The sequence below is a fragment of the Rhodnius prolixus genome, unplaced genomic scaffold (assembly GCF_049639745.1).
Source record: "Rhodnius prolixus isolate KJV_2025 unplaced genomic scaffold, Rpr scaffold_6, whole genome shotgun sequence".
NCBI lineage: Eukaryota > Metazoa > Arthropoda > Insecta > Hemiptera > Reduviidae > Rhodnius > Rhodnius prolixus.
The window spans coordinates 18,018,191-18,036,720 of record NW_027411634.1 but is presented as its reverse complement, the minus strand read 5'-3'; the positions used below and the strand labels follow the sequence as shown (position 1 = coordinate 18,036,720).

General features: G+C 30.7%; 2 protein-coding genes and 1 long non-coding RNA gene across 5 annotated transcripts in view; 1 reads left to right on the top strand and 2 right to left on the bottom strand.

The window, feature by feature from the left end:
• Sytbeta (Synaptotagmin beta) overlaps window positions 1-18,530 on the bottom strand; it is a 69,153-nt gene that overhangs the window by 46,770 nt on the left and 3,853 nt on the right. The gene's annotated exons all lie outside the window — the stretch shown is intronic.
• Window positions 2,786-12,348, bottom strand: LOC141460518 (uncharacterized). Of its 2 annotated transcripts, none has more exons than XR_012462103.1 (3): window positions 11,893-12,348; window positions 11,688-11,802; window positions 2,786-3,153 (listed from the first exon to the last, which is right to left on the bottom strand). It is a non-coding gene; the product is annotated as an uncharacterized lncRNA (long non-coding RNA). The 2 variants fall into 2 exon arrangements; XR_012462102.1 differs by lacking the exon at window positions 2,786-3,153 and adding an exon at window positions 10,669-10,926 and having other exon boundaries at window positions 11,893-12,341.
• Window positions 12,380-14,035, top strand: LOC141460517 (uncharacterized). Its single transcript, XM_074140608.1, has one exon. It carries the CDS (start codon window positions 12,471-12,473, stop codon window positions 13,992-13,994), a length of 1,524 nt encoding a protein of 507 aa, XP_073996709.1. The 5' UTR covers window positions 12,380-12,470; the 3' UTR covers window positions 13,995-14,035.

Below are 18,530 nucleotides of genomic sequence, written 5' to 3'. Positions count from 1 at the left end.
CCTTACATTTTCTCTTTCTACGAGTTTCTTACAACACACTGTTCGACGATAGATGGTGCAGTCTGTAACGAGAGAACACTGTTCGGGGCCGGATGTGCACTGAAAACGATTCCAAGAGCCAGTGACCTCAGATGTCTTAAATAATTAAAAAGAAAAAGCAGGGTGTGGAGTGATAATATAAGGTAAAATTCAAAAGTAGTTGTAGCTCATGGTAAATTCGAAATTAAGAACAATTGATGTTGATTCTTAATAAAAATAAGGTCTGGAGCAGAATAGCATTAACATAATGATGAATACTGAGAGCTAGAACAAGATAGAATATACAGTAATAGAATTAATCAAAGAGAAAGGTGTTAAAATAGAAGTAATTAAATATTTAAATAAGAGAAGTTGATGCAAAAAAAAAATGAAAGAAAAAGTTTTACTGATTTAAATATTCAACAAAATACAGATACAAGTAATTTAAAAGCCATTCAGTATCAGGGCTAAGTATAAATTTAACCAGTAAAGCATTTTTAATTGATATGTAGCTATACGAGCTGAACTTTTGGCAATCAAACGAAATAAAATTCTCATCAGGTTTATCACAGTGACAACTGTTGAACTTTTCATTTTATTTAGTTGTATAATATTTATGGTTTAGTGTAGTTCTTTTAAATTTTTCCTAGCCAACCATATTTGAGCTAATAATCTTCTTTTAAAATGTACTTACGAGTATAAATTACGAAAGTTCAATTTTGAAAATTTAGCTCGATGACATTAGTAAACAACTTAAATAACGAATTAGTGCTAATAATAATAATAATTACTGCTGTTACTGTTGAAAAAATTTGGGATAAATATTAAAATAATAATAATAATAGGCAGTAATTACTAAGTTGTTGACCTAATTGACCTAGTAACTTAATTAACTAATTGACTTAATTGACCAAAATAAAAATAAATCATTAAATTAACTTTATTGATTATGTTAAAAGACTACAGCAGTCGACAACATGAACTTTAAAAAATGATTCATAATAAAAATAATAAAATCATTCACTAAGATGTTTTGATGAAACAAAATTTATCTTTTACTTTAGAAAAAAACATTTTTAATTAGGTGTTTTAAAAGTATTTTTAAATCCTTACTTTCTTAAGAAGAAACAGAGAGAAAAAAAAAATTGGAGTTAACTTAGATTTCTTTAATAATTTCTGAAGGGAGAGATAAATTTTTAACATTAATAGCACCTTAATTACTTTCCCTAGGGCAGCAGATTTAAAAATGACATTAAATTAGAGTTTATTAAATCTTCTCTAATTCCTGGTTTTTATAAAACAAAAAAAAAAAACCGAGAATTTAACTAAAAAAAAGTTAATCAACGTTCAATCATAATTAAGTTTTAAAGAAATTTAAGAAAAATATACTAGCAGAGCCTGGCTATCTTTGGCTTGTGACAGCTCATCAACCTACAAATGCGGGTAGAGATTGTATTCTATGGAAATTATCTAACTTTAAGAATTTCAGTTTGCTGGCTCTCCTTCGAAAGAAATAATTGTTTAATCCAGTATGGTCAGTAGAATATATAATGTCATCAAATGAAAATGGTAATCTATTATCTTTCCTCCCAATGATTTTTTTGTTGTTATCTATCTAATCTTTCCTAAATACCTTTTAAAGTATCATTTTGTTGGTGAAAAGTTTGAATCGATTAATAAATGATTTATTATTTCATGAGAGCCTCTTGAAGGACTAAGTAAAGTAAAGTAATCGCCTATTTTTTCAGGCGGGGCTTAACGTCCAACTACCATTTACTAGGTGTCGTGGACGGAGGCGACTAGCAAACGTACTTCACTATTTCTCATTTAACCATTAAATAAAATCCAAGGCCAAGACCGGGAATCGAACCCAGTACCACAATGCAAATTAGCTTTGCAGGTCTCGCCTCTTGAAGGACTAAGCAAATTTATTATCTATATTTTGATTCAGAGATGAAATGCTGTATTTCTTTAAAAGCCCTCACTTACAATATTTGTAAATCTCACAAGGTTTGGAATCTAAAGTAGAATGTGTGGCTCAGTCAGGGACAGTAAGCGAATAGAAGTTCACTGAAAAATAAGTCAGAGAATGAAATACTTTTTGAAAGGATGACTTTTAATAAACACAAAATAAACTCTCTATTTCGGGTAAATTAAAAATAATAGAAGAAGTGGAGATAAAGTCCTTAGAAAGTACAATTCAAAAATTGATACTAATTTGCCTTTTAGGACTCCTTCAAGGGCCTAACGTCCTACGGTTATTCCAGTCTAGCAGCTTGGATAAACGTTAAAAATTTGATAAAAATTTCGTAAACGTAATCAAATGTTTACGTTACCATTGTTTACGCTTCCCGTTGCAGCAGATAAATAAGTATGTAACGATCATACTGAAAAGTTCCAGAGTGGGAAAAAATCATGTGATTAATGTATAAAATTATAAAGATATAGAAATTAATAAGTATAACTATCAGGTGAAAACGTAGCCATATCCATACTTACTCCCAAGCACTATAAAAATTATTAAATACCAGACCTTCCAATAAAAATAAAATCTATAAGAATTGAGGGAAACACATTTGAAATCTTCACGTGTGGGAGTTGGTGTTATTGATTAATACAGTCCCCACAATTTGTACATCTTGCGAATACCAGTGGGATACATTTTCTTTTTATTTATCTAATGATTTTTTGTTACCAGAATCTTCACAATTACTTTAACATTTAATATTATTGGCAAGCAATTTACTTAATGATATGGTGGGTTATTACCATTGTTATGTTGAACTTTTACCTTATTTTGTTCTTCTCATTTAAAATCATTTTAACAGGCTAATTTATTTAACAAGGAACTGGACATTTTTATTAACTCTAAAGTCGAAGAATTTGACAATAAATACAAAAGGAAAGTGTAATTTTAATAAATGTAAAGTAGCACATTTCAAATCTCCTTCGTTTGAATTGTAACTTCTTACAAATGTTGTCTACAAATTATTTCAATACAAGGTTTGAAAAATTAAAACAAGATAAACTATTCAATTTAATCTAGCTTCTTAAATAATCCCAACAATATGCTCCATGTTTGAATTGGAAATAGGATGGATAATGTTTTCTTAACGTCTCTCCTACTGGAACGGTCTATAACAAGAGATTCATTAAAGCTGGTATTGAAAAACGTTGAAGGCATTAAATTAAATTGGTACGAAATAAAAGTAAATTTGTGTAATTACAAAAGAATAGTGAATAATCTTTTATGTGGTAAGTAAGCCCCCCCAAAAAAACCAAAACATTCTCTACACTTTTATTATTTTTCTCAGACAATTTGAATCTCATAATCCCTTATAGTCTCTATCAAAATCCGAAAAAATAAAAGTTTCATCTGATCTTCAAATTTTTAAATTAATTTGTCACTTTTTTTAAAAAACATGAACAAAGTTTCTCTTGAAAGGAACTTCTTGAGGTTTAAGTCAAAACTTCTTCTTTATGTCGTAAAAAAGAATTGCTTTCAAATGCTTAATTTAAATGAACATATAATTTTGTTGATTGGTAATGGAGAGACCCCACATGAACCAAACGATTATTTTGGTAAAAAAATAGAAATCCTTCTTCTTTAAATAATATTTTTAAAGACTCAGTTAGTTATATCAAAAACAAAAATCGAAGTCCACGTACGGAAAGTACTTTACACTATTCTTTTCTCCTGCATATAAATCAGAAATCTAGCGAATAAGAAATCCAAGAACTTCCGCAAATTTGTTGATAAATTGGTGCCCTTCATACTCCTATGGCTGAATAGAACTCAAAAGAGTAATAGGTAATAGCTGCTCCTATTAGTACACTAAATACATTTTTTAAATGATTTTGTACGACTTTTTTTCATTGGTCTGGCAAAAAAAGAACAATTTAGAAATATAAATGAAAAAGAAAAGGACCAAGAGAACAAACCTTAACTAAAGGCTACGCTAGACTGATAACACTTTTACTGAATATAAGAACATTAATTCTGGGCCTTTGTGGTAACGTCCTTTAATATACACTACTCAAACTTGCCATTATAACCCTCTTTTATCTCCAGCATTATCTAACATTTTTTTTTTTTTATTAAGTTTCATGTTATTACAAAGTAAGAAATTATTAAATCCTGAAGCTGAAATATTTTTACTACATTTATATAATAAAGGATATACATAAAGTCTTTCGAACCAGTAACTAACTAAGTGGTAATTACTCTATTAAACAATTAATTTAAATTTTTACTCTAGAAATATTTGGGCAGGACTAAGGCTTTCCAAAGAAAAAATGAATCCAGTTTATGATAAAGAGATATTAGGTGATAAAGTTTAGAGTTTAACATTTCCTTCATTTTTCGAATTGTTGTATCTCCTGTCCTAGTAGTGTAATCTCTGCGAAAATATGGGCAATTAATATTATAATAGACAGAAATATGCAAAAAGTACTTATGATTAAGCTTAATTATTTATTTTATTTAAAATCCAATTCGATAAAATTTAGTTATTTCATTTCACCAATCTAGATGTAATGAACATTTAAAATTTTTTAAGAACTTATATATATCTTACATAAAAATGTTACATTTGTTTATATTTGGAATTTTTATTATTGTAGGATTTAAATATGTAATACTTTTCAATTTATTTTATGTGTGGCGCACGTTTAATTATTTATTTTAGATATTGCTTTAGCGTCTTGGTTATTGTAATTTTAATTTCTTTTGTTTGAGATAAATTCTATTTGTAGCTGACTTTTCCAGAAAAACAAATAATGTAAATGTCTTCTTCTATGTCTATTTAAACTTAAAACAATTTGTTTAATGGTTGTAGGCGGACTGTGATTTTGCTAAAGAAAATATTTTCTTTCTTTTTTTGTATATATATACATAAAAGGATATTTTTATCTTCAAAGGATGTGACCCTTCTGCAGCTAGCCCCTCTTACCAGCTAGTGAGAATAACCACATTGGAGGAAAATCTAATTTACAAGTCTTACAACTATTTCTGTTCCACACTAAGCGAGGTAAAAGATAACAGGATAAGCATATCTACATACTTTATTATTCTATAATTGTTTTTAAGAAATGTCTAGCTGCATGTTTAAAGGTTAATCTCGGTAAAAGTAAAAATGCTGGAACGTAAAAGAGGATTGGATCATTTTAACAAATTTATTCAGAGTCATCGTGAAATTCTCTAAGATTTTCTGCCGGCCAATGGAATTATCTTGTAGAAAGAGGGTTGAAATAATCTCTCTTTGCCATCAAGCATATCAACAAATTTATCAGCAGAATTTGTCAGCAAGAATAAGATGGCAAGAAAAAAAATGGATTTTATTATTTCTGCAACCAAAAAAAGATGTTTACAAAGAAGCTTTTTTTTAGAAAAAAGTTTTTTGATCACATAAAACAAAACATTAAATTATCTTTCTTTTTCTGCCCCAATTTGCCAAGATGGTGACAGACGGGCTAAAGAGTACTGTTTACCTTTTTTGGGGGCGATTAATCTAAAAGGAAAAAATGTTATTGCCAATTTCAGTAATAATAATGTTTACTGTTACGGCAAACAGGTATAATGTAAAACATTACGTTAGAAGAAGGCTTGATGATTACACAGTCTCTAAATTGAAATCTCAGCATTAATACAAATAAAATATTATGACTGAAATTGACAATAATCTGTTTTACATTTGGAAAATGTTGTAGTCTGTTTGAAACCTTAAAAAAACTACTTGAATCCTGACTATAGCCTTAAACTAGAATTGTAACGAACAAATCTTTCAGAACCCTTCGAGATAAAATTTACTATCAGCAGGCTTTCTCTAATTCAATCTCATCTCTTCATCTTTCAATAATTAATATTTATTATTTCATATACGTTACATGATGCAATAAACTAGTTTTTCAATTGACTGAAATTGATTGAAGCAAATTCTATTTCAAATTATTGTAAAAGCAATGTATTTACCAGAGCAAGGCGAATAGTTCTTCTAAATCATACATCTTAAAAGCTGTTATAAATGGAGTACTATCAAAGAAATTTTGTTGTTGTTGTTAGTCCTGCGTTAGACGCGTACACGTTTAGCATTGACGTGCATCAATGCAAAAGCTGAAATATCTTGCCATCATAAAATTCTATTTGTTTTGAACAATGTATTAGTTCCGAAAATTGATGGTGGTTTATAAAAGCAAATCTCATTTTTATCAGTAAAGAAATAGGCGGATAAATTTACATCTATCTTGTCCATACTTCTCTTGAAGAAGAACTAAATAAGGACAGTACAAAACTACTAGCTCAGTGTTGTTACAACATCGAGGAGGAGATAAGATAATTTGGTCCAATGTTGACCAAAAACAAATGCAAAAACGCATTTTTCAGTAACGTTTGGAATATAACTGATTTACTGCCCTTTATATTATTGTGCAAAAGGCGTGCGTCCTCTAGTCGCTACACGAAACTGCGTTCAAAGCAATGATCAAAGTCCAAGTTGAATTTACCTGCTGGAAAGATTGATTGAAGCAGAACTTTTCACTTTATAGTTTGTTACCAATTAAATTTAGGAGTAGAGTTATCATAAACGACCAAAAAGAAAATTGTATTCCGTCTGTATTTTACTGATGTAGCAGAATAAACGATGAAAGTCTTAAAATAAGTTATTGTGACTGATGACTGAGATAAAAGATAAAAGTATTCTCGCAGAAATGGTGAATAAGATGTAGGTGTGGTCTATGGGACTCATTGTTATGCAGAGCCAGATTTCACCTAGTAGCTGGCTTGTGTTGCGGGTTGGCAACACACGTCCTAAATCTTCTTTATTGCGTATCACACTGGAAACATATTCATTGGCTTAAATTAGGTTTTGATTTTTCACAGAGATTTATCTATTTTAGTAATCATTCCATTTAAATGTAAATGCAACTAAGTTCTACGTAGATTTTATGGGAGCTACTGAAACTATAATGAAACTTTTAATTTTTAATTGCCCACTTCATTAAGTGGTATTGTCTGCAATAGACAGATAGTTACAAAACCCATGACGTTCTATGAAGAGTATGCTCGTATGATGGGGCTAAAACTGAAGGCGGGCAAACATTGCAATGCAATTAAAAAAAATAATTATGTTCAGCAAATGAGCATCGCAATTCCGCCAAACTGAAGCGATTAAATGGAAAGTCTGGATAATATTTTTGTATCGTTCATTGAAAAGATTAATTTTTAGCAGATTAAAAACCATTACGAAGTGAGATTATTTCAAAAAATGAATCCCATTGTAAACACATGGTTGACAATTTGACCATACTTTTTACAACTGCAGTCACGTTGCAGGCTTGTCAGTGGAGAACGTGATCCAATTAGAGAGGATAAAGTAACAAGTTCATTACCAAAACCCTCCAAAGGTAGTAGAATTTTAGCCATTTATTCAGTTTTTCATAATATGCCACTACTTTTTGAATGTAATATTGTAAAGCGATCACAGAGATAATAATTTAAATTAATTCTTTCTATAAAACTAATGGTTAAAAGTTTTGGACTAAATTGCGACAAATTTAAATATGGATGTTACTTTATATTTGTTTGAGAATAGCTTTTAGTCTTGGTTTCTTTTATAAATAAATAAATAAAAGCTTTATGCAGTCTTCATCCATCCTTTATTGTGTTTCAAACTTCTTTTTCTCTTCAGACTGTTTCCTTTTACCTCTTGTTTATACTAATTTCATCTTATAGAAAACTTTATTTTAAAATTCAAGTATTATAAAGATATATTACCCAATAATTTTCTTTTAAAAAATAAATTGGTAAAGAAATACAACTTTTGGGAGAGGGACTTTGAAAGGTAAATGTAAATATTGCGGACTTGAACGATGCACAGTTTAGCTGAGTCGGGCTACAGAATCCAGATTTTAAGGTTGTTGCTGGACGACCAATTTCACGTTTATACCACTATCGAATAACATAATCATTTTAAAAATTACCACTGCCGCTGGTTGTACTGCTGAAGTGAGTTAAGTAAACAAAGTGGTCAAATCTCTTTTAATCATTCTACTTTAAGGACACTCTCTGACAAAAGCAACATAGCAACTATTCCAAACAATGCAATTTTCTCAACAGAGATGTAATAAAAGAAAGAATAATTAATATTTTAATTGTAACAAGAATTAAATGAGACCCAAAACCTAAATTAAGATCAGGAAATATAAAGTGAATAAAATAAAACTTGCGGAATGGGGCTGAACAGAAAACTTTGTAAAGGTGAGAAAATATGAGGCATTAGCGTAAAGTTGAAGACAACTTTTCATCTAGCCAGGAACATCCTTTTAAGTGCCTTCCCATCAATAGCTCCAGCTAACTCAATTAAGTTTGGTTCGATTTATGTTGCCCAGCATTCCAACTACCTTTTACTGGTTCAAACGTAAGGCCAAAGAAAAATATAAAACCTATATTACTTGTGAAGTTTTTACGTCTACTGGTTGGATTTTCTTTTTTAACAGCTTTTTCTTACTACTATTCTCAAGACTCGAACTTACATATTTTCTCCAAACTCCGAACATTTGAGTTGTCTTGTAATAGCAAGAAAATGCTGAACAATGCCATGCTATGAAAAATGTATTGAATGATTTTACTAATAGCAATAAGTAAAGTTAGCATACTAAAATTTCTGTAGGTTATTGTGAAGTAAAGCATGTTATAGAAGTCCCTGTTAAAAAATTAGAGATCAAATTAGAGTATTTGATAGAGATCACAGAACTGAAAAAAAAAACCATTACCACCTCAAACTTTATACATTTCTTGCTTGCCTACCTCAAAGATACTCGGCAATGAAATTCTTTCAACCAAAATGATTACCGCTTTGCAGAATGAATGATTACCGCTTTGCAGAATGAATGAGCTGATAACCGTGGAATTCTTAGTTTCTTTTTTGCAGATTAGTTTACTTGAATCATAAGAATCATTTCGACTCCTGATTGGTAATATAAGCAGATTTTCTGTTATTATCTTGACTCCAGATTATTGCCTAAATGCTTATTTGATAAATTTACATAATTTTCATAGAAAATTATCAAGACACAAAAAAAAGCCTCTTTCTAGAATTGATTTTCTGTCCGAATTGCAGCAAAAACTTGTAGCGAATTGGGTAATTTCCTGATCCGTGTCAACAGCGGCACAGTAATTGAAAAAATAGTGAATGTAATTTAAAAAAAATGAAAAAGTCCCTGATCAGAAGGCAGTCGTCAGGGTTCTAGAAAATACTGAAATTACTGCGATCCTAAGTTGAAGTTAATTCCTTCTACGTGAAATGTTAAAGCATATTTGTGGACAAAATTTGTTTTTTCGTTCTTAATTCCTATTCTTTCTCATCCTTTAATGCAAATTTTATTATTAAAATTGAAATAAATATACAAAAAGATAAAAATAAATTATGGAGTCAATATGACTCCACACTGACAATAACTAACTAAGTTCGAGCATTGGCAAGGCAATGTTAAAGAGGCTTAAATAAATTACTAACCTTCAAATATTGGGAGAAATGAAGTTATCAAAAAATATAGAACTTTTTTGATTTGTTTTTAACTTTATTCGTGATTTTATTTAACTAATCGAACTCATTAACTATTTTTATGTACTAGCCACTCAAGTAAGCACTCATCCGTTTTGCTTTTACCTTTTTTTTATTCTTTTCTTTTGAAAATTGATTTAATCAGGGATTCTGATAGAGGTTAAATTACCTCAAAAAACCCATAATTAGTGTGTTTACTCCCTAAATAATCTTACAGAATTAAATATTTTTAACCTGAATACCTTTTTAAAACAACATGTCCCGTTGGGTATAATTTTCTCGTCCCTTAATAATAACTAATCTATTCTAAATTTTCTAAGGGAAGTATCATAAATTTTACTACAAATGTTTATGTCTTTCAGTTCTTTGGAGTACAGTTTTTATTTACTGTACAATATTCTGGTTATTGTTTTAAAGAAGTTAATACTTCTTTTTAAAGCTTATTTTCAAGCTCAGCTCTTTAAGTTTCAATTGGCTTGCCTAACTGCACTCTAAAAAGAGAATAGAGGGTAAAGTGGTCGAGGCCAGTAGGATCCATTGGAAAGCATTCGGTAAATACATTAATGAAAAATAACTTTTTATTCTTTAAGTTATCGATGGATTTTTGAAGTCTTAATACAAATGAAATTATAAAAGAATAATTATTTAAATTTGTGTTAATTAATTCAGAAAGTAGCAAATTCAAATTCAGAATGATTAATAAATCTATTTATAAAAAAATTGGTAGACGAAATAACCAAAATGTTATTATAACATCATTGAGTACTCAAATTTAGTGAGATCAATGAATATTTAAGAGTTTAGAAGAACTTGGTTTACGTCTTCATAAAAGAAGAACCTATAAACATCGAAGACGATGCCTACAGATAGGAGAATAAACAGAAGGGATAGGCGCATGAAAAGTGGTGTGGTACATGGAAGATAGTAAGCAAAGAGATGTTGACCTAGTTAGAGAACATGACCTCTGACATTTCGTCATTCTAGATAAGTGATGGTTTTGGTCAATTGGTGATGTTTTGATGAATAATTGAGTTTAATCAAATTTATTGGTATAATATATATTAAACGTGTCTAGTTTTTGTTTAATTACATTTTGTTAGGTGAAGGATGTCTATTAAACTTTAAACTTATAGTAGCAATTTCTATTATTCTACATATTTTCTCTCTGATGATTCTATCTATAGTTTTCAATGGCTTAATAAAAGTTGACTTTTTCAGGAATCTTTTTTGTGATTAAGGTTGTCTAATTTTACAATATGATCCTGGATTTGTGTCCTTGAATTGTCTCTGTAGGTAGCAGTGTACCAAAAAAGAATCTGGACACCAATTAACTCAGTTTGTGACGTGCCTTTTGTTAAAAAAAAAAAAAAATTAAAACAAACAGAATTCTGTGATAAATGCTTGCAATATGTAACATTAATGTGCATCTAGAAATTATTTTACGCTATAGAAACTGTTAGCTTCCACAATCGTTATCATTTTTTACTTGGATTTAATTCAAGATTCTTATTGAAGCAATATTCGATAGGATTTATATTTTCTTTAACCTTTAATGAAGAGAAATTCGATGATCTTAATTTGTGAAATAAAACTGAGTGATTAACAGATTCAAAAACCTTTAAAAAAACAGAAGAAAAAGTTATTAACAGCCAACCAAATGATATCTGTGTTTTCCAACAGAGTGCTCTGTGTGCTATTGCTTTTCTGACAGCAAAACAGAGACCTTAATGGATCCAATAAATTATTCGTTGTTTTATATTCATGTTTCTGGTAGCAAACAATATTTTCCAAGAGCTACAGCTTGGAGCAGGAATATAAGCAATAAATCATTGACAATTGTTTGAGAAAAAGGAAGTTTAATTTCGGGCATAGTAGGAATAAGAGATATTTTCTATAACCATGGGTACATTAAATATTATAATTTAAGAAAATTTATAGATATCTATTAAGGGGAAAAGGGGTTGATTTCTAATGAATTGATGTGGGGAAGATAAGGTATTGAGTGATTTAAAGAAGTCTGTAAGAAGTTCAACCAAACTCTAATAAATATAGATTAAAAATAGATATATTTTTAATAATAGATATTAATATATATGGACCATTTCATACCGTCGCTGATTGCCTGGTCTTGGGTTTCTTGAGGAGCACGTTTATTGTCATCATTGTAACTTATATTATTTCCTTTTGACAATTTTTTCCCCTTTTTAAAAATTGCGCAAGGAAACTAAATCAATGTGGTTAAAAAGTTAACATTGATGAATAAGGTGAAAAAAATGAACGAAATATTTAAAGTAAACAGAAAAAAATTACTAACCAAACGTTTGCACAAAATAATGATAATAAAAACCTGTCATGAATTGAAGAATACAGACAGATAGCGGTTGAAAGATTACCAGATCAGTAAAGTAATTAACTTCTTCACAAAAGCCGACTTAGTGTGTAATTTGTCTTTAATTGGAGAAACAGTATCAAACTTCTCAGTATCTGGCCGTTACCTGACAGTTCAATGTTGTACTTTAATCATTTACCTCCTGCCAACAAACATCCTTGCCTGTCTTTTTGATTCTTCATTACCCAATTAAATTGACTTCCTTCTGAATTTAATCTTACCTATCTGAGCGAAGTGTGGCGTTAAAAGCTTTTATTATTGAAACTGAAGCTTTCCTTCGAATTCATTTTTATTTATTTTTTTACACATTTAAAACAATATCATGTAAAAAATAAAAAATGTTTAGATAGACGCCATTTAAAAAATTATTTCTACATCACTATGAAATTATGTTAAAAAAATTAAATAAATGATTACCATGGTTTCATGAGTAATACAGTTTGGATTTAGTAAATCGAGTGGAAATGTTCATTTAAAATATTTTCTTTTTAAGTTAGATCAGGATGTGGTACAACAGACAGGACCAGTATATACCTACAGGTGAGACTTATGGACCAATAGATTCCCCAATTTATGAGAAAAATGGCAAAAAATATATTAAAGTCAGTAATGCAATTGACAATAGATATCTTATTCTACCCAGTACCGAACCGATCATAAATTGCACCGAAATGATGCAGGAAAACTGGAATAAATTGTTAAAACATTCAAAATACCACGGTTTGGAAGAACGACAAATGTTAAAGGAGGAATTTTTGAAAAGGAAAGAAATTAAAGCAACAGAATCCATGCAAAGGAAAAGAGAATTACAACGAGCCATGGAAACAGCGGAGAAAACGCGTAAATTAAATCCATTAGAAAAAGAAGCGAAATTTCTTAAGAATTACTGTTTAGATCGTGCAAACGATCTGCTATTAGATGATGAAGATTCAATGAAACAATTTAATACAATGATAGCTTTAAAGAAATGTATTGCTACTTGGGATCAACAGATATTAGAGAAAGCCAAGATAAAGGAAGATCAAAAAAAAGAAAACTTAAGAGAAGAAAAAGAAGCAGAAATGGAAAGGCGACAATATGTGAAAGAGGATGAAAAGCAAAGGCAAAAATTAAACGCAGATATGCAAAATTTTATACAAACACTTGGTGAACAGATTAAAGAAAGGGAAATTGATAGAAAAATAAAAATGGAATTGAAACAATTAGAAAGGCAAAGATTTAATAAAGCAGCAATACAATTAGAAGCTGATGAACTAGAATTAGAAAAATTAAGAGTTAAAGAAAATGAAAAATTAAGAGGGGAGCAAAGAAGGGTGAATTTATTACTACAAAGACTGCAAATGATAGACAAAGAAGAGGACCGACTGTTTAATGAAAAAATGAAAGCCACAACTGATGAAATACAGAAAGAAGTTGAAGAGAAAAAGATGAAGCAAATGGAAATTGAACGTAAAAGAAAAGAAGAATTACAGAAAATGGCCGATGAAAAAGTGAAAACTGAAGAACAAGCCAAATTTAAAGAATTAATGGATGAAGTATTGAGAATGGATAATATTGAACGTACATGGCGGCAAAAAGAGTTAATGGAAGCACAAGTGAAGAAACAGCGACTAGATGCAATGTTTGAACAATTAGAACAACAAGTTGAAGGCCGGCGACTAGCAAAAGCGCGAGCAATTGACGATGAAAGGCATGAAGTTTGTAAAAACGCTAAAGATAATATTGATGATGAAGCAAAAGACCATGAAGACGAAAGAAAGATTAAGTTGGCTAATGAAAAACAAAGACTCGAAATACTTCTACAAATAAATGATATAGATAGAAGGAAAATCGCTGATCGCCAGGATAAAGTTTTAGAAAGTAAATTTTATAAAATCCAAGAAGAAAAAAGATTAGAAAATATTACAGATTGTATGTGGCGAAAAGCTGATAAACTAAGGAAGGATGGACTCCCTGAAACTTACGTTCTGGAAGTGGAAAACTTCATCCTGGATAAATATGGACCAAGAACAGTGAAAACCAATTAGAATTTTCTTGATTTTTCAGTAAATATATATTTGTTGATGTTTCTTTTTTCCCTCTTTATTATAATATTAGATAAAGAGCAAATTTTGGTCATCATCCAAATGAGGGTGACTGTTTTCTTAATGCACTTAAAAATATGTTTCGAAATTTGATCTAATTCTAATTGTTTGCATCAATAATGAGTCTCACTCTCAATCGTTGTCTACTTTTACAGCATTCCAATCTGTTGATACTTTTTGTGATCTCTAATTCTTTTCAAGAACTGAAAACCAACAATAATAACCATACTTAATCTAAAGCATAGAGATAACATCAGATTAAAAAACGTACACTTTCAAACATATCTTATTCAAAATTCTGACAGTATAGGATGCACTAAAATTACAATAAGTCTTTCTTTACATTCAAATTCATATTACTCGTAATTAAATCTCTGTTTTCCCTGAAAACCAATTTCATGCATCTAATTAACCTTTTTTTTTCGATGTTAACAGTTGCTAGTTATTTATTTAATTTTTCCTACTACTTGGTGTAATATATGAACTGCTAACTGTAAGAAAAAGATGTCTACATGAAAGTTAATTTTACAGGAGAAGGTAAAAAAGTTGAAAATATACGCCCAAATCACTCAACATCGTGAAATGCAAGTGCAATACAACTTTATGGAAAATACTGGAAAGAAGGAATTCATAATCTTAATCGCAACTTCTTGATAATCAATTTTCAATTATGAGTAAAAGTTTGTAGTAAAATGTAATTCATGTGAGGAATAATTTGGAATGTAACAATAATGTAACCATTATTTGCTAGAAAACATCTTTATTTCATCGTTAGAACAAAAAATACACAATACCTGACGCTTTTACTGTCTCATTGGCTTTTAAATAAGAAATTAGAAATCAAGAACAAACAAAAAAGTCAGAATTAAGAATAGTTATCTTCTTTGTGGGCTGTGGACCATTCAGTGATTTCTTTAGTCTTATCTGAGCATCTTCTTAATATTTTCAAACTTAGCTGCCATTAGTGGTCGTCTTTTAGTGTAAGGTGGTGTTGAAGGCTTAGCTACCGCATCTTTGGTTAACATTTCGAAGCTTAAACTACTCAGAAATTAACATAACAACGAAGTGGCAGCCTTCAATGATCCTCCCACGTGATGGTAAGGAGAGATTCGGGAATGTTTTATTTTTGTTGCGGAGATTGATTGATTGATTTGGAAGAAACCAAACTTTGATGGGTTACTGGAAGCATTAGAAAATAAATTTAGTATTTCTTATCTCACGTAGAGTCTGTCAATTCTTCAAAGCATTCTCTTGATGAGAGAGAAGTCTCTGTCGTCATGAATGATAAAGCAATTCAACAGTGTACGATTTGCCGAATTTAACAGTTACTGTAATGAACCTTACAGTAATGTCGGCAAAGATCTACAATTTCTTGATGTGAGGGACAAATAAAATGCATCTCTCAATCTAGTCTAGCCACCTCATTTGGGTATTTGTCACCCTCTTCTTCTATGGTAAACATAATAGACCATGGTTCGACTTTTTGAATTGTAAACGGCGACATAAACTGTCAGTTTTCTGTAGTGGTGCAGATCTTGGTTTGGAGCAAAGATAATAATAATAATAATAATAATAATAATAGCCTTTATTACCAATTCAAATTACACACAAGCATATAATTCAACATTTTAAATTAATTTATATATATATACAAACAGTAAATTAAATTCAAAAAGAAATGTTATATAAAACGAAAAAATTTTGCCTGAAATAAACTTAAAATAAAAATAACTAAAATAACTTTTGAACTGAAATTTTACACTGAATATATGATTGAAATTAAAAATAATTGAAAAGAATAAGCACAAAATAATATTGGTAACTAGGCCCATCTTAGGGCAAAGGCCTCTCCTTGTTTCTTCCATCCAGATTTGTTTTGAGCCGCTCTGCTCCACAGTACCCCACAAAATTTCTCCAGATCATCCTTCCATCTCAAGAACTGCCTCCCTCTTTTCCTTGGTCTGTCTAACGGTATCCATTCAGTGACTCTCCTTGCCCAGTTCATCTCGCTCATCCTGGCCACGTGTCCAGCCCAATTCCATTTCAGCAATAAAGCTGCTTCTACTACATCCGTCATCCCAGTTTGCCTTCTAATTTCGGAGTTCCTAATTTTCTGAGCTCTTTGAATACCCAACATGCTTCTTTCCATCGCACTCTGGGTAGCTCTAAGACGACTCTTAGCTCTTGGAGCAAAGATACATTGATGGAATTCAAGCTGGTATTTCGTCACCTACTGCTGCCTCAAAAGTATCACCACGAACCCTTGCATATATAGCGAAATTCACTACTCTCTTTTCTCTTTTTGAACGAAAAAACCTGATATCTGAACCACTATTAATACTAGACACCGCAAAATACACTCAGGATAAGTAGAAGAGAGACCTTCTTTATCATTGACAACCCGATTGCAACCGCTGGCAGTGTGTAGAGAAGCTGATACTGTTGGTCGTCTGACAAGAACTATGACTGCTAGTGATTTTTAACTGCAAGCAGAGTACTTCTACTTCAGGAGTCCCATTTCCGCAGTTAGAGCTAATTAATTGGCCTCTTTTATTGCATTTAGGAGCGGCATAGAAGTCCCATTCTTACAGAAAGGAAGGAATTTGGATGGAACCAAGTTAGGAGTCAATTAATTAATGTTTTTAAAGTTATGTTTTCGCAAATAACTCTGTGTTCATTATATATTTTTCGTAACTAATTGTTTGTGTATGTAAACCTAAAGTAACAAATTTGTAATGTTTTTATAATTGTTTAAATTATTTGATAAATTATCTCAGGTTTCCATGTCTTCATTTCTTATTGTTTTATGTTTCCTTCCGCAAAATTTTATTGCTTTTAGAATGTATACTGAAAATTTGTTGAACTGAAACGTCTCTAATGTAAATATATAACGAAATATTGATTTAAGAGGTTGTGTTTGTCTTTGTTTGCAACCTAACACAATGTATTTTCTTTCAAATTTCCGCTTTTTGCAAATCTCTCTTTGCCTCTCTCCAAAGGAACATAATTTAACCTCATTAATTATCCTTTCATCTCGTAGAACATTAAAGAACCTTCAACGGATGAATGGTGGAAACGGATTTTTATTAGAAAGTAAAGAATTTGAAGGTCTTTTTTTTTAAGAATATGATCTTTGATGAAGATGTCGTACCAACAGAGTTCTGCCTATTTTTGACTAACAAACCAGATCACTGAGTACTCCAAAGTTGTGCGATCTCAACAGAAACCTAAACTAAGTTTACTGGGACAGGGTTTGAATGGAAAGAACTCATGATAATCTTTAGATTAAATGAAGAAGTAAGAAAATTAGGAATTTGTTATGGAAAGCATTTGTTTTCTTTATCAAGTGCCAAATATTGAAATGGACATGTCTACAGAAGACAAACTTGATTAGCGAATTATCACTGGGAACGTGAAGCAATACTAAGCGAAGGGTCTTTCCAAAATAAAGTGACTGAATAGTGAGGGTGTACAATGAACTGTTCTGCTTAGCAACCAGTAAGACTTAGGAGTGCCAGGGTCGTCTAATCTGAACCTCCAGTGGAAGAAGGAGACGAAATTAAGTAAAGAAATTGGAGAAAGAGGAATTTTCAAGGTGAATTTGCTCGATTGCGTAGTAATACGTTCTTAGAATGTAATCTCGTGGGCAGATTGTGATTTGATACAAAGTAACATGCAGTTGTCAGTTAATTGGAAAATAAAAATAGCTTGGTTAGGTTATATATCAGTCATTCTTTTATTATTTCACTGAAATTGCTTTGCTTCGGTACTCAAACATAATTTAGAAATATAGTATTGTCTAGGAACTATAAAACTGCTACATAATAATAACAAATAATTATTTCGGCTCTCATTTATTTCCTCCCGCTGATTAATTAATTGAAGAATGGAACATGGCGCCTTTGATCTTTGATCTTTGCACTTGACATCAGGGCTACTTATGTAAGAACTTGGGACTTAACTGTGGTGAAGTAATGCCTATTTTAACAGGCGAGCATCTTCCAAATGGTTGTCTTGGACGGAGGAGGCTAGCAAACTTTGGTTAATAAATGTCTTTTATTAACCATGAAATACAAACCCAAAGGCTAGATCGGGTATCGAACCCAGTGCAAAAATACATATTAGGTTTACGGAATTTGCTTCTAACTGCTCTGCTATTGAAGTGCCTAGCCTTAGCAGGATTTCACAATCATATTGCTGGGCTCTTTGTATCAGCAAATTTAAATTTTTAGGTAGCTCCTCTCTGTAACCTCCTACTACTGACTAAGTTCAAACGGTTTTCGTATGAGGAAACGTTTGTTAACTAGATTTTATTAAGCTTCATTTTGTTTCCATAAAATTAATTGATTTAAAGGGTGAAATATTTATATGTTGTCTTCCTCTAAAATCACAGTTATTTATATAGATTTAATAAATACTTTTTAGAATCGTGTAAATGTTTAGCCAATTTAAGGTTAGAAACAGCCGAACATCATAGTG

Excerpts from the sequence above, each read along its gene's own strand:
- LOC141460517 (XM_074140608.1), top strand. The coding sequence starts at position 12,471 with ATGTGGTACAACAGACAGGACCAGTATATACCTACAGGTGAGACTTAT.